The 22,688-nt window shown below is 35.5% G+C and overlaps 1 protein-coding gene across 8 annotated transcripts; it reads right to left on the reverse strand.

Annotated features, from left to right (window-relative positions):
• Positions 1-5,208: 5,208 nt before the first annotated feature.
• Positions 5,209-17,670, reverse strand: LOC6035779 (neurogenic locus notch homolog protein 2). 8 transcript variants are annotated; one of them, XM_038256803.1, is made up of 5 exons: positions 17,527-17,670; positions 13,818-14,294; positions 7,609-7,674; positions 7,291-7,464; positions 5,209-7,230 (listed from the first exon to the last, which is right to left on the reverse strand). In XM_038256803.1, the coding sequence occupies exons 2-5, from the start codon at positions 14,032-14,034 to the stop codon at positions 5,660-5,662; spliced, it is 2,028 nt and encodes a 675-aa protein (XP_038112731.1). In that variant the 5' UTR covers positions 14,035-14,294; positions 17,527-17,670; the 3' UTR covers positions 5,209-5,659. The 8 variants fall into 8 exon arrangements, with proteins under 8 accessions (XP_038112731.1, XP_038112729.1, XP_038112727.1 ...); XM_038256801.1 differs by having other exon boundaries at positions 13,818-14,346; XM_038256799.1 differs by having other exon boundaries at positions 13,818-14,790.
• Positions 17,671-22,688: the final 5,018 nt, after the last annotated feature.

Raw genomic sequence — 22,688 nt, forward strand, 5'->3', positions numbered from 1 at the left:
AAATGATGATTACATTGTTATTACGGCTAATGAAAATATTGTCAAATTAAGCTAGTTTCCTAAATAAAATTGATAAAATATTTTCAAAAGTATCAAGTAAATAGCAATCTATTTTCTCATTTTTTTTTTCTTAACTCTGAAGAATTAAAATTTTACGATCTTTTTTTTGCTCCTCCGTTTAATTATTGACTGCAGGAAAAGGGAAAGACGACTTTTTTCACTGAATGTTTGCTTTTAATTGATTTCTAAATAAACAATAAATTAAAAAAAAAAACTGTGTATATCACAATATACTTGTTCAAGCAAATTTAACAAATTTCGATTAAAAAAGACAGAGTTTATAAAAAATGCGAGAATATTTTTTTTTCTTTGACTGATTTTTGTTAACATCATTTGAGCTTGCGCAGCATTCATTTCTTAGTAAATGTTTTATCAATTTCATGTTAATGTAGGTTTTGCTGATAATTTTTCAAATGGTCCATATCACATTTTCAATTGAAAACTAATAAAATTTACTTAAAAAGTCTTTTATGAATGATAAATTGATTTTGTTATTATTTTAAGGAATTTATAAATTTCACGGGATTTCACGGAAATCTTCAAATTTCACGATTTTCACGCTGTCCGCGAAATCGTGAAAATTCACTAACCCTACCAATAAAAAAAATTTAGATTGTCATTAAAAAATCTTGTACAATTGATTATACACTATTTCAAATCAATTTAAGTATTTCTAATTGCTTAACGTTTGTTTTTGAATTTTTTATTCAAATGGAGCACTTTTAGACTTTTTGCAAATTTTGAATTCGGGACCACAGTCTGAAAAAGATACAAAACCTTGGGAAAAATATTTTCATAAATTCATTGATATTTTGCAATTTTTTGGTAATAACAGAACTGTACTAATATATAAAGCATTCTGTGATACTTTTGATTCAAAATTTTTAACATTGGGCTTGAGCCGAGGGATCAAAACTTCAGATAAAATTTGTACCAATCTTATTTGAGACATACAAAACACCTTTTGAAAACTATAATTCAGTGTCAAACTGCTAATAAATTAAAAACAAAAATTGGAAAATAGAAAATAAAAAAGAAAAGGATAATTTTCTGGTCGACTTTTGTTTATATTTTCTTAAATTTGGAAGGTTTTTTTTTCTCATGTATTCCTTATTTCAATTTGAATAGAAGCCATTTTGAACTTTTGAAAAAATAGTTATTCGCAAAAATAATTCCCGATTTTTAGCAATCATCATCATAATCACATCAAATTTCATTAAAAATTAAAAAGTTGCAAATATTTACCAAAATTAAAGTTCCTTCCTCTCCGATACTAGTCCAAAAATCAGGGGACAAATAAAGCAAAAATTCAAAGAAATCCATTTGCTTGCGTTACCAACCATGTTGAGCAGAAATATTTTTAATATTAAAAATTGATTTGAGAAATTTCAATGTATCGATGTTTCTCTAAAATATATTGTTCCGCTTAAACTCAGATTTCATGACAACTAGTGATTATAATACACAAAAAAAATGATTGTAATATTCATCAGGACATGGTTACAGATTTTGTGGCAAAAAAATTGATAAATTTTACCCCAGAAACTTATGAATTTCCATCAGTTTTTGATGAATATTCATCAGGTTCACATTTTTTTTGTAATATTACTCAAAACAAGAGGTAATATTCAACCTACCACATTTTCAACATTCCAAAATTCAACTTTTTTTTCAGTGTACAACTGTACTGGAATTTTGTTTTGTGATAAAATAGTCTGTTTTCAAATTTAAGGTTGAAATTATTGCTTTTTGTGTTTGGTTTGAAAATTTTTCATTAAGATTAAGCACCCATAATATTTTTGAAATGCTTAGAAAAATTGGTTACAAATACTCAGAGCCGTACCTAGGGTCCACGGCGCCCTTGGCGAAGCATCAATTTGGCGCCCCTCCAAATTTTTCATCATTTTGATATGTTTACTTAAATTTTCAGCGATTGCTTCAAAGAGTTTTTATAATATAATGGTAATTGATTGAATAAATATAACAGCTAAAAAATCCAACCACAATTTAATTCTTTGAAGAATATTCAAATTAATGTTTTATTATTTTTAAACCAATTCAATCGATTTATATCTTTCCAATACAGATAGGTTGTAACGAAAAGGTGCTTTAGGATTAATGTTGACTGAAAATAGCAGAGTGTTGTTTTATCGTTTTAAACAGAATTTGATCTGATTTCAAACTTGTTTTTGGATGGATTCCTTTTGAATCTATTTTTTTTTCAATTTATTTTTGAAAACAATATTTCTCTTCTCTGTGACTGTGTTTTTTGATTGATATAAAATTCCTAAAATTTGTTTTTTGAAAATTTATAGCTTCAAACAAAGGCAATTAGTTTTACCTTTTTAGCACATTGAAATTTTTTGTGTTTATTTTTCGACATCTAAAGTTTCTTAAAATTTTGTATAAAAACCATTACACTCAAATAGAGGGTGACGAGCGGGAATTCCCGGGAAATCGACCATTTTTGGACCTCTCGATTCCCGGGAAATTTGGTCGAAGCAAAATTATATAAACAAATAAAAAAATTGAAAATTCGAAATTGTTCAGAACATTGGGTGTTCAATGTAAGATGTTCAAGTTCGAATGAACCAATGCTTCTCTTATCTTCTAATTCAGAAAGTGTAAATTTTAACTTATTAAAAATTCCAATAACTATAATTGGGAAAACTTAAAATAATGTGGACCCCAAAATTAACCTTAAAGCATACTTAGCAGTTAGCCACAAAAAGAAAGTCTATTTTTTATATTTTTGTTTATTATTTCTAAGAGTATAATTTTCATATTCTCTTTCAAGCATAGCAATTCTTATAATCCATTTTTTTTATTCTTATTATTTTAATGTCATGAAGTAATTTTGTGTTTCGCTTAAACCTCAATATTAAATTATATCTTAGAAAAAAAACTCTGGAAATCTTTGTAAAGTCCGCGAAATGTATACATTCGGGTTTTCCGGATCACTATTTCTTCAATGCATATTTTCAGTTTTAAAAAAGAAAAAAAAATATTAAAATTGTTGTTTTGAGTCGCTATTTATTATATTGTAAAAATTCCGATACTGGGAAATTATATATTAGCTATTTTGTTATTTCACAAAAATCTAATAACAAGTTGTATTGCAGATTCAGAAAAAAATCAAGAAGTAAATCATAGTTCCCAAAAATAATGAGGCTACTAATTAACGTTTCATTAAATAAGCATGAATAAATCGTAACTGAATTCATTGAAAAGAAACACATTTATAACTTTTCTTTATACATTACTGGCACTATTGGCATAGTTATAAACACTACCAGGTCCCGGGAATTCCCGGGAAATTTCCAAATTCAACTCTCGATTCCCGGGAAATTGAAAATCTCGAGAATAGTCACCCTCTACACACAAAGCATTTAGAACCGTTTGTGTAAATGTGAAAATTTAGGCGAAATTACACTGGATAGCCCAACACATGGAATCCATGAAATAAAAAAAAAATGTATGTGAAAGATAAGCAACTTTATCCATTCCATTAAAACATAACAAAACAAAAACAAGGAAAATGTTACTAACATTCTTCAAATTATTGACCCTAGAAGCAAAATTAAGTGGAACTTTGTGTTTTCCCAAAAAATATTGCTGTTTTTGGAGTTGGAATTTTGCTTTGGTTTAAATTCTAATGGGTCCGCGATAATGGTGTTTCGGCAAATCAAAATAATACAAGAAATTGTATAATATTTTACTTTTACGACTTAGACACCCAAATTTTACATTTTCACTCTTGCTACAAGCAATTGAATACAAGCAGCAGAATACAATATATTTAGAGCAATTTTTGTGCTCTTAAAAAAACAACATTTTTATGTTGAAAAAAAAAATAATATTTTGCTAGAAATTTAACAAAAGTCAAAGCATTTTTTGGGTTAGAAATATTCAATTTAAACACTTCAGTATTTCGAAAACGTAGGCCAATCTCAACGCAACGTTTGCATTTAAAACGATAAAAATATCTCAAATGCCATTTTCTTTAAACTTGAAATATCTTATTCTTTTTATTTCAGATTTTCAATGGAAATGTGTAAATTTCAATTAAATAGCTGATTATATGAAAAAAATACTTCAAAACATAGAAAAGCTTGATGGTTCCTGATGCTGGAAAAATTGTGAAATTTAAATTGAATTTATATACTGCAGTTGAAATATAAAATCTCTAGCTATTTCAAAGAATTGTTATAAAACCCTGAAATTTTTGCCACTTGAGCGCCCCCTTTGATAAATGAATTGAGAGAATTTAATTTTAAATTTAATTCTGGTATAATTATTGAAATAGTTGATTTTGGCGCCCCAAGTGTTATAAGTAATATTTGTAATATTCCGACCAAGATTATCGAGTTATTTTGTAGTCCTACTTTAAAATTTGGCGCCCCTTTTGTTCTGAATACCTTTCTAGGATTTTATAATAACATGACAAATTTGTACAATCATCGTTTTCGGCGCCCCCCAAGGGCTGGCGCCCTTGGCGGTCGCCAACTGCGCCAACCCCTAGGTACGGCGCTGCAAATACTTAAATTTAACTAGAAAGGATTTAAAATTGTGACATAACATCTTGTGTTGAGAGGTCCCATAAACATTTTTTTTATTTATGCCTTTAGGCTGTTTTTGAATATCCCTGACTTTAGGCGCTTTCAAAAACACCATTAACAAAAAAAAAAGTTTATTGCAACCTCTAGAGTTTTTTTTTGAAAAGGTCCTATAATTGTCAAGGACTGGGTGTTTAGAATCCTCATTGAGGATTCCTCAATTTCTAATTCAGTACAAAAATAAAATCGGATAATTTGACGATTATATCTTAAAAATATTGTTTTCTTGAAATCGTATCCAAAAAGGATTTGTGATTGAATTAAAAATCAAAAACGGAATCGACGTAACACCTTATAATGTGGCCCTCTTAAACCTTGCGGTTTCGTCAACGGATCCACAGGTGTGTATCGTTCTTTTTGCGACAAGACTCCGCCTCCCTGGTCTCCTAAGTGTGAAGGTATGGCACGGGGAGAGGGCACCGAATACCTATATTTTACACTTAGAATTTTTTTTTTTTTGCGTCCGCCTCGGGATTCGAACCAGCGACCTCTGGAATTATGAGTCCAGTGCCAGAATTAAAAATCAAAACAATGTTAAATAAAACGTTTAATATATTTGTTTGTCAAATAATAAATAAAGAACATAAATTATTGCAAGCCTACTGCATACAAAACATTGATTTTGCATACCGTTTACAGATCTGGATTAATTTTTATTGTTATTTGTTATTTACCGAACGATTATTGTATGAAAACTGTCTCTCAAAATTATTCTAAATATTAGAGTACTGTCCTACAGGTAGTGAGTATTGTAAATGCATCAAGTTTGAACATCATAAGGCGCACCTTCAAGGATGACTTCCCCAGCAGCGTGTCACCTACCCTAGCCCCGTTCGTTAAAATTGGCATAAAAATCGCCATTACCAATTAAAATGAGCCCCCGTCTCGGCTCATTTTGCTTTCACTTTTTCAGCTTCCTTAGCCTGCCTCTTCTCTCAATAAATAAGTCTTAATCCGAAAAGGTTTATGGTTCCAGGTAAGCACTAATTACACGCTACCGTCGCTTCGCAGTACTTTGGACATGGAAACTTGTCGGCGGGCACGCAGATTTCCCCATTGAAAACCTGGCCATTGGAACAGGACAGCGTTGTCTTCTTGCCGTCGATACAGAAGAAGTAATCCTGGCACCGGCTGTCGTAATCGTTTTGGAAGCCATTTTTACTGCAGTCCTGCTCGCAGGGACGCGGTATGCAGTTCAGCAGCGGGTCGGCTGCGATGGCCGCTTCGTGGGGACACGTGTACGCGTCCTGGGAGACGCAGCTGTGGCCGTTGAAGAGACGACTACCTCGGCAGGTTAGGGTTTGCAGCTTTTCCCCCTGCTGGCAGTAGAAGTAGCTGCGACAGTTTGAGGTCAGATCTTGGTAGTAGCCGTCGGATCTACCCGCGCAAACGAGGTCTTCACTGCAGATGTCGTCGGCGAGGCGCTCTACGCAGTGACCGGCGCTGAAGATTTGACCTGCGTTGCAGAGGTAGGACGTCTTGGTGCCATCGGTGGAACAGTAGAAGTAGGATCGACAGCCGCCGCTAGGGTCGCGGTAGTATCCGCTGGGTTTGTTGACGCAAGAGTCCGATGCTGTGCTGGGACAGGGGTACGAGGAGGATGGGACGCAGTTTTCACCGTCGAAGACTTGGCCGGGTGGGCAACGGAGCGTGGTTTTGTTACCGTTGAAGCAGTAGAAGTAGTGTGAGCACTTGGACGCGTCGGAAAAGTCCTGGTAGAATCCGGCTGACCGTTGTGTGCAATCGCTGGAGTAGCCGACTTCGTGGCAGATCTCGCTGGATCGGCTACGATCTACGCACATGTTGTCCTCTGGGTTGTAGTGGAAGCTTGACGGACACGAAAAGCTGTCAATGGTTCTGTGGCCGTTGCATCGAACGTAGAACGCACATCCCTTGCGGGGATCAGTGTGTAGTCCATCGAGCTTCCTCTCGCAGATATCTCCAGGAAGGGCCAACCTCGGACAATGGTACAGAAACTGGGGCACGCACTGAACTCCGTTGAACACGCTGGCTTTTGGACAGTCATGTTGGGACTCCAGCCTTCCGTTGGAACACTTGATGTAACTCGTGCAACTCTTTGACGTTGGATCTAGATGAAATCCTCCCGGAAGTCTCGCACAGGCATCATCCACTTCGTCCATATAGTTGGTCATACATCCGGATGATTCGATTCCACCGGTGAATACGCACCGCATGGTAAGCTCGTCGTACACGTACCCGTACGGACACTCCAACACTTCAATCACGCTGTTATCCTGACAAATCATAAACTTCTTACAGTGATCGTCATCGATGATGTGGTTCCCGTTCTGCAGCCCGTAACACCGGTTATCTCCGTCGAACGGAATCGCTATCGCTGAGGTGGCCGGGCTGTCGCAGCTTCCCGCCTCATGAGGTGGCACGCAGCTGCCTCCGCTGAACCGAAATCCGTGGGGACAATTTTCCACAGCTATCAACGCACCTCCCTGGCACTCGTAGGACCTTCGACATCCCTGCGTAGTGTCGGGGTACAGCCCGTTGGTGCGACCCGTGCAGACCGGTTCGTAGCAGGTCGCTGGAATAGAATCTTCAAATTAGTCTCAAAACCACTACAAAATCAGACAATTCAACCAACCTTCACTTCGGACGCACTTTTGCTGATAAAAGTCGAAGACGGACTTCTCGTTGCATCGGTGCCGGAACACGGTCCGTTGATAACACCGGTAATAGGATGAACAACCGGAGTTTGGGATCGCGTACAGCAGGTCATCATGGTGTGAGCACCGGATCTCAGCTGGAAGGGCAGGTTCTGTAACGAAGTTGAAATCATACATCTTAAAACCATCTTCTTATTTAGATTTGTATTATATTGGGATCAAATTGTGTAAATTTTGAGTGCTATTGTGCAGTTACTAATTGTGCAGAACGTGAGTCAGATCTTCTAATCACTCACCGTACTGTTTAGCTTCTCTACGTAAGAATTTGAAAATTACCCGTCCATTTGCTTGAAGTTTGCGTTCTGAAAATCATTGTAGAATTTCATCATTATTGATTCAACAAAAGACAATCTACTCTAGATGACTCAATATCAAACCCCTCCCCTGCGGGTGCATCTACCTCACTTCTAGTCGCGTGCAGCTGATGGCGATCTTAGCTTTTATTCCTTTTTTTCTGCGTGGCGCGTGAATATTATTTATATTCTTATCCCGGACTTGGCAGAGTCATTAACTTTTAATATGCGCTAAAACTGTGCGGGGCCCCGCGTTCGATCGATCTCTATCAATAAGGTCGTAAATCACAGTTATAATTATCAGATTAGGGGGAGGACTTTGAAGTTCTTGTTTGCTTTTGAGCAATGGTTTCGACATTTTCTTATCACTTTTGAGGTTTTACACAATTCTCTTAGAACGCTTTTTTTCTATTTCAGATTAAGCAGTAATGATTGCCAAAATAAGGTACAAGATAAAAACGGCCAGAGTTATATTTTTTTAAACACGAAAACGAAACTATTGGCACTACGCCCCCCGGGGCATGGCCTTCCTCTAACGTGGGATTTCTGCTCCAGCGCCTCTGACGAGACAGGAGAAACCGGGACCGACGTTTTACTTCACCATCCGATAGAAGCTCAGCGGATAAGGCGGGAATCGAACCCGCGTCTCATAGCATCATCGGGATCGGCAGCCGAAGCCGCAACCCCTGCGCTACGAGACACGTTGTACCCAAAAAAAATCCGTTTTAGGTGTAACATTAAATTTTTCAAATTTATGTCAGCCCCCCTTCAAAATTTGTCCAGAGGGCAAAAAACTTCAAAATTTTAATGAAAATAGAAGTTGAATCAACTGAAAATAGTGCGTCCATCCCGGGAATTTCCGGGACAAAAATCCCGGGATTTTTCCTAAACCGGGAATTCCTGTATCCCGGGATTTTGTTATTTTGTCCCGGGAATTCCCGAAATTGAAAAATAATAATCATTTTTTGGTCAGGAAACTCAGATTTGGTTGTGGAAATAGATGAACAGTTGAATACTTAGTAATCGATAACATTTTTAAAGCATTAGCAAATTTGTATTCGGCATATATCAACATTTATTTGGCTTATAAGGGAAAATTATTAAAATTTTAGTTTACTGATCCGCAAAATGCCTAGCGCTTTAAATATTTTTCATAAAATTTTATTTATTTTTTAAATATTTACGTTTAATGATGATTTTAAACTTGAAAAAAATCATATTTTATTATTTTTCAAACATCAAACATCGGCATCTGGGGTAGGGCGTCCAATTTTCCCGGGTTTTGAATTTCCCGGGAAACGGGAAAAATATTTTTCAAGTCCCGGGAATTCCCGGGATCCCGGGAAATTTTCTAAAATGTCATTAAATCTATGTTTTCATCAAATTTGTTTTGTTTTTCAAGCTTACAATCGTAGAATTAGCTCAATACTGTTAATTGGTGATAATCTTTACTTCAATCTGAACAAGAACAGCAGTTTTCAGTTAGTTAAAAAAAATGTTTTGTTTTTTTGTTCTGTGTTATGCTTTGGATTTTTTTAATGAATCATAATATTAAATCCAATGTGATTCAAATTATTTCATATTAATAGTCATAAAATATTAATTATATCTCTTCATTTTTTTATGTGAAATCACTGCAAAAGCTTAAAAAAAATCACAGTAACTGTAATAAAAAACAAGAAAAGAAAACAAATAAAATGAAACCATCCATGTTAAATTTTATAAAGTTTAGAACTTCATGTGTTATATAAAACATATTTTACAAACTATCTTTAAGCCACTACCGCCAACTGGGAGAAATCGGGACAGCAGTCTGAATAGGTACAGAATATTTTAGAGCAATAAATTTGAATATTGATGTACTTGTTTTGATAATTAAAAATATATCAGAACATCATGCTGTCTTAATTAGTTACTATTGTCCTAATTTGTTCCAGATACCAGATGAAAAATAATTAAATATGATTTTTCACGCTTAAAGCCATCATTAAACGTAAATATTTAAAAAATAAATAAAGTTTAATGAAAAATATTTTAAGCGCTAGGCATTTTGGGGATCCGTAAACTAAAATTTAAAAAAAATCCATTATAAGCCAAATAAATGTTGATATATGCCGAATACAAATTTGCTAATGCTTTAAAATTGATATCGATTACTAAGTATTCAACTGTTCATCTATTTCCACAACCTAATCTGAGTTTTCAGACCAAAAATGTTTTTTTTTTCAATTTCGGGAATTCCCGGGACAAAATATCAAAAATCCCGGGATTCGGGAATTCCCGGTTTAGGGGGGATTCCCGGGATGGACGCACTAATCTGGAGCAATTTAGGACAATAGTAACGAGTTAAGACAGCATAATGTTCTGATATTTTATAATCAACAAAACAATTAGTAAACAAATTTTAAAATTTATTAGCTTAGCTTAGCTTAGCTTGGTTGACCGTACTCTAGCCGAGCATAAAGCTCGCAATAGCTAGGTTGGCGCCGATAAGGAAAATAAATGCGTCAGGAATGTGCCGAATGACACATCACCACTCATTTGTCCTTTTGGTCGACTCCTCACGATCAACGGGGGAGGTGGGGAGGGATTTGATGATTGGATACCCTACACGGAGAAAAAAGAGTTCCCAAAATCGTGAACAAGCGTTCATGAAAATGGGAACCTCGAACAAAGTGTTCAAATTCCATGGTACGATTTTGAAAAACGTACCATGAAATTTGAACACTTTGTTCGAGGTTCCCATTTTCATGAACGCTTGTTCACGATTTTGGGAACTCTTTTTTCTCCGTGTATAGAGATGCCTAAGAATTTAGACGACCTCCAAAACAAATTTTAAAATTTATTGCTCTTAAAAAAGTTGGCGGTAGTGACTTTAAGATAGTTTGTAAAATATGTTTTATATAAAACATAAAATTCTAAACTTTTCTAAAATTTTACATTGGATGGATTCATTTTATTTGTTATCGTTTCTTTTTTTTACAGCTTCAATTAAATTTTTTAGCGTTTTTAGTCATTTCATATAAAAAAATTAAAGAAATATATTAATAAGAATTTTGTGATTATTAATATGAAATAATTTGAATCACATTGGATTAAAAATTATGATTCATTAAAAATCCAAAGCATAACAAAGAACAAAAAACAAACATTTTTAATATTTTTTAAATTAACTAAAACTGCTATTCTTGTTCAAAATTGAAGTGAAGATGTAGAAGGTTCCTTTTCGGAACTGCTCCAGAATCACGCCAATTCTCTCCTTCCGCGAACTACCTTCCGTCCTCTTCCCCTGCTACACGCTGATTCCCGTTTCCTCACCACTTTTGTAAGCTCAACCCTCTCGGTTCAAGGTGATGATTAACAAAGGTGTCGAGCACTCCTCTACATCCCCCCCAAAGTTTATTTAGTTGATACGACACGTAATATCGAAACTGCGAAGGTTACGATTTTTACGCCCAATTCGCGTCGAACATATTCTCCGTCAATGAGGTCCTCATTTTAATTAGTTGGAGTTCCACAAATAGAATTTTAGTTTACTGGATCTTATTTAACGGGGAACTTCTTAACTATGCAATGAGCAACAAATCAGTTATCTATCTTATCGATCATGTACATGTTACACGCTACTGGCTTTTTACGTTGCAAGTGGAATATCAATCACGTCAGCATCCATTCTGGCGTCTACCAGCAACCAGCAATCCTAACGTGCAGCTTGTGTTATTTATCGTATTCTCATAACGAAATCACATTACTCCTTTTAGGTTATGTCGGACCTCCTCCCAAGTTTTTTTTTTATCTGCCCATTCATATTTCACTGTGCTCTCCGACCTCTTTCACGACAAAAACTTGCTTATCTGACTCGCACACCTGACTTAAACTTTTCAAAAACTGCCGCTATTTTCTGCTATTTGATCACCAAGACAAAAGTAGTATATTTATTTATCACTATTTCATTTCAGTCGAACTCGCTCAAATGCAGAATCTGTGTTGCAAAGTGAACAGGGAAATTGTGAAACCCTCTGCAGCTGTTTGCTACCGAAATGCAAGAATATTGCTTTCCTTCATTGATAGTCTCATTGGGTGTCACGAATCAAATGTATATATCCGACTTACAGCTTTCCCATTTTTTAGCTTTCCTCACAAATGCTGCTCGCTCCAGAACAGCGTGGAGAAATGAGAATAGTCAACCTGAACTAAACACTTAAGTATCTTCAACCAAAAATATCGATTAGTAAACTCCTCGGAATATGTGCTAACTTCTCAGACTTTCGTAGAAGAAAACCTCAACTTGTTTTGAACGTTAAACTTCTTCTCAGAGTATTCAACAATTTCCTCAGAAAATTATCTCCTCAGAGTTTCATACCAAATCTCGATTAGTCTTGAACGTACAAATACTCCTCAGAGTATAAATCAAAATCCTTAGAAAATGCGTAAAACTCCTCAGAGTTCCAACAACAAATCTCAATTTGTCTTGAAAAAAACGAAAAATCACTCCTCACAGTATTTATCATAGTGCATAGAAAATGCGAAAACTCCTCAGAGTTCCGTAACAACAAACCTTAATTTGTTTTGAACATACAACCTCTCCTCAGAGTATCAAGCAAATTCCTCAGTAAATGCGCCAAATTCTCAAAGTTGTAAAAATTCTGTAGTCCTCTGAAATTCCTTAATTGAACATAATCAACCTTTAAAAAAAATGTAATGTAATCCAACGTCAAATTCCAAGCATGTATAACAGTTTTCTACGCCTGCTAATCGTAGAACACAATGGAAAAACATGGCAGCGCTACGCCCCGATGGGGCACCGAAATTCACAAAACAGCAAAACTAGAATCCGTCGGTTCCATTCACTGCAAATCCGTCCACTAATTCCGCTAGACTTTTTCACTTTCACTCCATCCTGTTGTCCTCGTCGCCAGATGTAGAAGGTTCCTTTTCGGAACTGCTCCAGAATCACGCCAATTCTCTCCTTCCGCGAACTATCTTCCGTCCTCTTCCCCTGCTACACGCTGATTCCCGTTTCCTCACCACTTTTGTAAGCTCAACCCTCTCGGTTCAAGGTGATGATTAACAAAGGTGTCGAGCACTCCTATACAGAAGACTTTATCACTAATTGAGTGTATTGAGCTAATTCTATGACTGTAAGCTTGAAAAACATAACAAATTCAATGAAAACATAGACAGTCTTTCTGTTTAAAAAATTTCCCGGGATTTAAAAAAATATCCCGTTTCCCGGAAAATTCAAAAACTCGGAAAAATTGGACGCCCTAACTGAAAACAATCTAGAATGCATTTTTCTGCATTGATTATCATGTTTAGCATGCTTGGGCTCGTTTTTTTTAATGAAATTCCAATGCACAGCACCGCAAAAACCTTTTTTTCGCAAAACATAAAATTTTCGTCAATTCCTAGATATTTTTTAAACTTATGATTGCTAAATAACCGGACAGGGTTATAATGCTTTTTAAAACCCTTTATTCAAGCAAATGTTGAAACCATGGCTCATAAATTCAATTTTAACCCCCCCCCCCCACCCCCCTCGAATTTGGTCAGAGACGATGGACATAAGCTTTAAAAAATATTTGCGACGGCCTTATTGGTTTTTATGTAATATAGAATTTGCAATAGAAAAGTACCTACTTACAGAAAGTATGATTTATCAAAAAAAAAAAAACAGTTTTTCGATTTTTTAAAGTAGTGCCCATGAGTGACTATTTTTAGTTTTTGTGCAACATTCCAGCGAAATTTTAATGCTTTTAAATTCTATTCGATTACTATGTATTTAATTATTAATGTATTTCTACAAAAAAAAAATATTACCGAACTAAAATTACATGTTTTTTTTCAATTTCGGGAATTCCCGGGACAAAATATAAAAAATCCCGGGATTCGGGAATTCCTGGTTTTGGAAAAATGTCGGGATTTTTGTCCCGGGAATTTCCGGGATGGACGGACTAGAAATGTCGATAACTTGAAAATTTAAAGCGATCGCTTAGTGAACATTTTAAATCGTCTTCAAAATCTGGAAAATAAACTTTTATCAAACCTGTGCACAATTTGTAATGCAACTTTTTGCTAAATTCTTAAAACTTGATCTTGATCTTGATGAATGATAACAAAAGCAATTCTCATGCATCTCTCATTCTGCTCACCTGCAGCTAGAACTCCCATCGCAGCCGTCGCTGCAGCCGCCGTGACCAGTATGAACAAGTGGTTCCTGAACTTTAGCGTCTGATGTTGCAGTTGATGCTGGCGCCGATGACGACGACGGTGACTCCTCCTATCCAGCTGTCGCTGAACTTCCGATATCTGTCTTGGCGAGCAAATTTCAACGGTTTCCACTGGTGTCGATTCACTCTGCCTCCTCATTTTTGCTCTTCCACTAATCACGTTTTATTTGCTATAAATTCCCGCCAGCGGATTCTATAATTAGCACAACTGCTGCTGCGTGTCAAGTCTGTGAGTTCCTCGGGGCGATCGAAATTCTCAGATTAAATACTCCGGCCCTCTCCAGGGCAAGAGGCGCACACCAACGAGAGTTGTTCCAGTTCACGAACTAATTGCAGTTTAGCATGTTTTTTTTCGCCGCACTCCACTTTTTAATGATTATTTTGTTTTTCATCACCTTCCTGTAGTAAGAGCATTTGTTTGTGTTATCGCGCGGTTGTTGTTTTTTCACACCTGATTGATTTAAAAGTTTAAAATTCACGTGTACTTATGTGGCAATTGCGAACGACTTGTTGTTCTAACTATTTTTAGCGGAACTGAGACTTGAGCTTAAGCTTTCAATATGCCAAGGACGTTTGTACGTTCTGAAGCAAGGTAAGAACTTCGGCGGTGGCGGATGTGACCTTTGCTGGAACGAACCGGTAAAAACCGGCAACTAACGGTCACGTTTTCTGTCCTGACACGTTTTGTTCTGAAAGATCAGCATCTCAGCTGTGAACTCTTCGGCGCACAGGACGTCAGAAGGCGGACTTGGCAGATGATTTGGGGCTGTTTGTTGTTTGCGGTTTGATGATCGGCAAGGTCAACCGTCATCGGTGAAGAAGCGGCGGCGGCGGCCCGGCATTGATTGTCTAGTCATGTTTACTCGCATAATAACGGTGGAGCCGGATATTGGTGCTGGAAAGGCGATCGGTTTTGCTCGGGGTTGATATAATAGAAAGGCTGCCGCCGGGTGGATTTAGGGTATGTGCTGCGATTTTTACCCGAATTTTCTTGAAATAATTTAATATTTAAAATTAAAGTATGGAAAAAAAACTTTGTTCAAAAATTGAATATAACAATCCCACTGAACAAACATTTGCTCCAACCATGCTCACTTAAAATTGTCTGCTCGGCTGGAGTTTCGGTCTCGGTCATGCAAAGCCCACTCTCAACTATGAGGCTGAGGGGGAGATTGTTTGGACCTATGACGCACAATCTGCGGAGATTCCTGCTGGTGCAATTAGTGAGTTGAGGAATTCAAGGGATAAAGGCCACATTTACAGCTAAAAATATTTGTTTAATTTGCGTTCCCAAAATCTGACTAGCGAGAAAAATTGTTTAAAAAGAGCTCGAAACCATTTTGTTTATTTTAAATTTAATTCTTAGATAAAACATTTTCGAATAGCTTTATTTTGAACATATCTTGTTTGTGAACTGGGGCAAATACACATTGGGAGAATTGCCTTGAATTTTGAAGACGAAAAGATAAGATCTTTCAATCGAACTATTTGAACGTGCCGAAACATTTATTTTCATTGACTTTATATTGTTCAAATCAAGTGAAACTGGGAAAAACAACTAAATATTAATTTGAAAAAAAAAATATTGGTAAAAATCTCTCGGTTAATCAAACGTTATTTTAATCGTAAGATTAGGAACATATTTAAAGCAAATTTGAAACCAAGATCAAGTTATTAACAAATGGTAGGTAAATGCTTATCTTGAATGCTAATAGCAAAAAGATTTAAGGAATCACCAAATTAAGGTTTTACTTTGGCCCAGAACTCAGCAGATTTATGTTTTTTTTAGAATTGTTCAACAAGGTAAAACATTTCTGGCTCAAAACAACTATTTATTTATTAAGATCTTCAATAATGTCTCAATTTTGACAGCTATCCTCACCATATAACTTGTGTAACAAATAGGTTTTAAATGAAATACTCTAATTTTATCACTGTTTTATGCTCGTATTTGTCTCAATCAATTGTTGATATTTTAGGCAAATTGTACAAAGAAAAGATTAGTAATCGGTCGGATTGACGCTTCCAGCTTGGATTTTTGGGGTTTTTTTTAGAGAAAACTGGAAATCTGGTAAATTTGGTATCAGAAGCAAGTTTTGGAGGTCAAATATTGGTGTATTATGTAAATTCGAAAAAAAAAAAACTTTAAAATATGCCTCGGACGAAAAATTTCGAATACTCCGCAAAATGTCGGAAACGAGCCCTTCTTTCATGGTGAGAAATATCAGACTTGCCGAATATTATATCTTAATGTGCTAAGAAGAATACAAAGTGATTAAAATTTTAAAATAGTTTTTTTAAATAATATTTTAGTAGCCCAACTTTTAAATCTAGGAAGTATTTGGAAAACGCTTGTTTTTTTCACTTTCGAATAGAATTGCAAATATATGAAGTATATTCAAAATAATCTAATTGTTTTTAGAGGTTGATAAAATTTGAAATTAAGACGGACTCCTCTTTAAATGGATTTCAATTTAAACAATGTTATGCTGATATGCAAACACATTAAAAATATTTCTTGAAGTTTATGAAAGTTTTTTTTTAATGTTCTGCTGTGCTGAGACATAACCTGTAAATTTTTAAGTGAAATGAACATCTCAACCGCTAGTCGTCCAATTTTCTAAGGTTGAAAATTTTACATTTCAGAATTTAAAAAGATGCTTGTCGATTTGTACAAATGTGAGAGTGCCACATGTTTCAAATTTATAAGTGTATGTTTTTTTTTCAAAACTTACAGCCTACTTAAACAAAAGATAAAAAGTTTAAACTTCAAATGTGTCTCTGATTATTCAGCTTCACCAAAACCTGAAATAATGCCCATTTTTCAAATGGCCTTTTCGTGATTATGTGATGTGATTATCTAGTTAGCATAAGAGAGCACAGAGGCATCGAAATGTTAACGATTGGTTAGATAACATGTTCTAAATTACAAATATCTACTTTGTGACAATTAGGAGTTAAATTTCCCTTGAAAATTATCATATATTTGTCTTCACAAATTTGGTTTTAATCTTCCAAAACTATATTACAACTCACAGGAAAAGTTCCAAACAGAACTTTAATTAGAGTTGTTTTTTTTTCTGATAAAAAGCATTACTTCCCTCTTTACAAAAATGTCCATGCAATACAATCTCCCTCAACTCTCATCCGATCAAAGGTCAACGATGCACATAAATTCTCCTCTCCTAGCGCCAACCTTTTGACCGACACCCAACGTGTCAGATATCCAGATCTCGCAATGTTTATCGCCGTTGCATGCACCACCACCTTCAGCCATAAAAGTTACTACAATCGGAAGCAAAACAAATCACTGCTCCCTTCCTCCCCCGTTCGAATATTCTCTCAAATCGTGAGGCAAAACATCTTAATTATTCTATTCTCCTCGCGAGTGCGCGCTCATCCCACCAGAGCAAAACAAAACTGCATTAAAAAACTGTTATTAATTGCCACATCCGCGTTGAAATGATTGACTGTTTCTTGCGGGCTCTTTCACTTTCGGGGTGATAATTTGCTATAATTTCAGCACGTGGCGGGTACCGGCTTGGAGATTAAACCACATTTTCCACACATTACGGTAGTTGATCTACTAACAATTAGCACTTTTTAGATCGAGATCAAAACTTTTACACACCTCACTTCATATATAACAGTTTTATTGCACAATCTTCGTTCAACTCCTTATAGTAGAGATCCTGCGAACAGCGATCAACATTAGTCCTGAATCGAAACGAGCACCGAAACCGACCGAAAAAAAAACCCACTGATTTCGTCGAACGATTCTCGCGGAATGAAGCGGTGAGTGCAAAAAAGCTTTCCATTTATATCCCAGCAGGCCTGGACGACGCGTGCGTGAGCTGAGCAAAAGTGATTTGGATGAGAGAACAGACGAAGAGCGCGCGAGGATGCTGGAAACGTTGATGATGCTGCTGTGGCGAGGATGTTGGGTTCATTTGGGTGGCGCTCAGTTTTCTTGGGTGGTGGAGACGCATGGCATTTCAAGTTTGAGTTTCAGTATTTTTTCAAAAACCCTCCGTTTTCAAATGACCATCACAGTGTATTTCTCGAGAACATTAAGATAAAAAATTCGGCAGGTCTGATATTTGGCACCATGAAAGAAAGGCTCTTCCTCGACATTTTGCGAGGTCTGGCGAAATATTTCGTCGGGGGGTCCAGAGCAACTTTTTATTTGAAGATTTTTTTTTGATGTTATAGGATTTTTCTTCAGAAAAATCGATGTTAAACGATGAGTTCATCACAGATAAACAGACGTAAATCTCTTTTTATATCCATCAATCAGCAATATAACGGCTGATTTGAATATAATTATAGTTTTTGGAATGTCGACCACCAATGTGATGGCGTCACATTCGAACACATTTCATGTTGACGTTTCAGCTAGCGCGCAAAAAAAATCTGCTGTTGTTTTGACTGAAGTAAACTATGTGAAATTGATGGACGCGGAGAAACAAGCTGTTTGTGGGTTAATGTTCATATTCATCAAATTTCTTATGAATGTGCCTCAAGAGACTCTAAACTACATATTTGACCTCAAATAAAAAGTTTCCTACTCAAATTTACCAGATTTCTAGCATTCTTTGAAATGACCCCAAAATGCAAGCCTCAAAACGACCGGATAAAAATCTTTTCTTTGTATAATTCGTCTTGAAAATACAACAAGAGATTGCGCGGATACACATTCGAGCATAAAACATAGCTAAACTGAGAGTATTTCATTTAAAAGCTGAATTTTATTCTCACTCAAATGATGAACACTGCCAACTAAGATTTTTTTTAAGGATAAAAACATTTGGCTGAAACATAAAACTTATATAATAATTTGATGTAATTTATGGAAATTATTTTATTAAAATTATAAAAAAAACTCAGTAGGCGGTGTTCATTGTTTTAATGAGAATTGAATTCTGAAATTTTGGAGAAAGTCACTTTTTATTTTGCAAAATTGGGTATATCTCAGTTTATATTGAACCAAAAAAGATATTTTTTCTGAAAATTGTTCAGAAAACTATTCTCTACAAAGTGATTGATTAGAAAATGTTTTAAAATGCCATGGTGTAATATGGTAGAAGATTGAAAAAAATAATGTTCGGAACCTTTTTTGTAATAAATAGCTTTTAAGAGGCAATATTTGTAAATATTGCTCGGTTTGTTCTAGAGGTCGTATCGAGGTGCTCCGATTTGGATGAAACTTTCAGCGTTCTTTTGTCTATGCATGAGATGAACTCATGCCAAATATGAGCCCTCTACGACAAAGGGAAGTGGGGTAAAACGGGCTTTGACGTTTGAGGTCGAAAAAACATTAAAAATCTTAAAATTGCTCGCATTTCCGTAAAACTTCTTCAATTCCAACTCTCTTAGATGCATTCGAAAGGTCTTTTGAAGCACTTCAAAATGTGCCATAGACATCCAGGATTGGTTTAATTTTTTCTCATAGCTTTTGCAAATAACAGTTAAAAATGGATTTTTTTAAAACCTTAATATCTTTTTCCAACAGCATCCAACACCCATACTCCCATAGGTCAAAAGATAGGTAATTTTATGGACTATAAGCCTACGGAAATAACTTTTTGGCCAATCGCAGTTTTTCTCAAAGTTTTTCGATTTTTCTATAACAAACATTTTACAACGTTAGTTTTTGCCCTGTAGGCCGTCATAGCGGCACTTTTTGGTCTCGATTTTGTCATATTCAGAATCCTTGGAAAATTTCACGTAAGTTAGAAGTAAATTTTGTATTTTTGATGAATATCCTCTCATTTTTGAAAGCATTTCTATAGAGACTACACTAAAACCCGGTTCACGAACAGGCATAACGCCTTTTATTTGGTTGATTTCTCGAAAACAGTGTAATGTTTTTACATTCTTTTGAAAGCAATTTCTCAGTGGAGGTCAATCGGAAGCCATTATTTTTTAAAATAGCATTGTGTTTTTTTAAACAAAATGCTCTAATAGAATCTTCAATGAATAAAAAATCTAAATCACTAAAATAACTAAAAGAGTTCTCGGACTTGTTGATAAATATTTTTTTTTAAATTTAATTGAGACAACAAATCATGAGGAAATGGTGACAGATTTTGTGTCAAAAAAGTGTTATTACATCAGAAATTGGTGGATATCCATCAGTTTCGGATAAATTTTTATCAGGTTCATATTTTTGAGTAAAATTACTCAGAAAAGGGGTGATATTCAACCAAACCCTATTTCAACCCCCCATATTTATTTATTTTTTCTGTGTACTTTGGTGTTTTATTGCTTTTCGGTGATTAAAATTTTCTTGTGATTTTATTTTGTAATTCTAGGTGGGTCTCATTTGTGTCTCACAAGATGCTTTCTTTAAATCTATTAAATTGAAGATCACCGGGGTTATGGTGTAGAGAGCCAAGCTTAAGATATTTTTTTCTCAGTATCAACCATGTGTTTCCATTGCAAAAGCGTCTCCAACATTATGCATGACTCATTCAACAAAAATAAAAGGTTAAATCCATCAAGTTAGAAACGGTTATTTTCATCTTCTCCATTGAGAAAAAATATTAAATCCATTTTATTCAATTTTAATTCAATTCAGCCGATCGATTATATTACACGATCGAATAGATCATACCGGGCAGATGTTGCGAGAGTGCCCACGTTCAGGATGTCTCCGGGACGGAGAAATGCTCGTTCGGGTCGTAAATCCACCGCTACGGGTATCGTTTTTCCATGTTCAACTGACGTTCCGAACGGCTTCTGGTGATTCGCGCGCGCCACAGCTGGGCCAGGAGCTAGAATATAAATTGCAAATCTTTCAGCGCAAGCAACACGATATTCATCAATGAAGTCGCGGTTGCTGCCAAATCGTTCCATTGATGTTTGGCGACATGATCTCATGGGTTGGTTTTCTGGCAAATTGAAAAAAAAGTTGATGATCCCACTGTGCGGTTTCTGATACGCTTGCGTAACTTGATACACCGATTTGATTTGAGAAATCGTTGCCACCAGTTGTATTATTGATGATTCTGTTGATTTGATGCTTCCAAAAGCCATCACATGACTCATACCTCGCCGACGACTCATCTTCACACCTGTCCTGGCTAACGTTCAGGAGGTTCATCTGCCAGTACGAGCTGGATCCTACCAGTCTTAGCCGATGGTAACATCCCTTCGTGAAGCTCTAAAAATCCTAACCTGTGAGGTCCATGAACTGCGAGCGTGTGTCGTCACGGAAGCTCCGAGTTCTCCCTCTAGTAGTCTCGCGTTCAGAAGAGGAGGCACGTCCCGGCAATATCCAAGCGGATTCTGCCAGACATCGAAGCGTCAAAATACAACGTGCATAATAAAGCGCGTATGCAAATGAGCTTTTGCAGAGATTCTATCGTGGGGAGGGGGACGAGAGAGAAAGATGAGGCCTGCAATAAATGGCTATAAACATAAATTTGCTCGCGGAGAAGAAGCTCGTACTCGGCTTGTTCGCGTTCACGACGTAACCGAGAAGCTCGTGATCGTGTCCAAAGATGGATCAATTCGTACACGTGTTTTATGTGGATTAATTTGATTTGTGAGCTGCTAGAATTAGTCAGGCGGGTTGGGGAGTCGCGCGTTTGGTTTGAAAAGCAGAGTTCAAGAAATGTCATGATATGCAAACCATGGGAGGGAAGAGAATTGGGTGATGAAAGAGTTGAGAAGTGGGGAGTTGGCTTCGGTAAGAACATCCTGGTTCGACCGATTGAGATGTCATCCTTGTCCCGGAACTGGTTCGAAGCCAGGCATGTCGGATTTGAGGGATTAGAAGGAAATATTGGGACATTTTATGCATCAATAGCAGCTGAGAACGTTTTCAGTCCATAATCCCACCTAAATGAGCCTGTTAGGAGTCAATCAACCATTTTAGCGGATTTCACTGTACAAACAGTTTTTTAAAACTTTGTTTAAATCGTTTTTCAACCTTCTTTGTGTCCAAAGAGCATTCTTGAGTTAAAAACCTGTTTACATAGAACCTTTTCAAAAGGCTGACTTGGTCCCCCTAACTTGTATAGACTAACCTATAATTCGTTTCTTCATAACTCGTTTCGAAAACAAACATTTTACGATGTTTTGGTCAGATACCTACCAATTGATATGAATGAAAGTAAAAAATACTTTTTATTTTTACTTTTTACTTTTTACTTTTTATTTTTACTTTTTACTTTTTACTTTTTACTTTTTACTTTTTACTTTTTACTTTTTACTTTTTACTTTTTACTTTTTACTTTTTACTTTTTACTTTTTACTTTTTACTTTTTACTTTTTACTTTTTACTTTTTACTTTTTACTTTTTACTTTTTACTTTTTACTTTTTACTTTTTACTTTTTACTTTTTACTTTTTACTTTTTACTTTTTACTTTTTACTTTTTACTTTTTACTTTTTACTTTTTACTTTTTACTTTTTACTTTTTACTTTTTACTTTTTACTTTTTACTTTTTACTTTTTACTTTTACTTTTACTTTTACTTTTTACTTTTTACTTTTTACTTTTTACTTTTTACTTTTTACTTTTTACTTTTTACTTTTTACTTTTTACTTTTTACTTTTTACTTTTTACTTTTTACTTTTTACTTTTTACTTTTTACTTTTTACTTTTTACTTTTTACTTTTTACTTTTTACTTTTTACTTTTTACTTTTTACTTTTTACCACAGACAAACAGACGTAAATCATTGAACAAATTTAACGAAAATCCATCAATCACAAAAAAAATGGAAAAAGGTCTGCTAGTAGCTCGATCTGGTGGCCAATACTAGCATTAAGCATCACTGTATATGA

The sequence above is a fragment of the Culex quinquefasciatus genome, chromosome 2 (genome assembly GCF_015732765.1).
Source record: "Culex quinquefasciatus strain JHB chromosome 2, VPISU_Cqui_1.0_pri_paternal, whole genome shotgun sequence".
Classification (NCBI taxonomy): domain Eukaryota; kingdom Metazoa; phylum Arthropoda; class Insecta; order Diptera; family Culicidae; genus Culex; species Culex quinquefasciatus.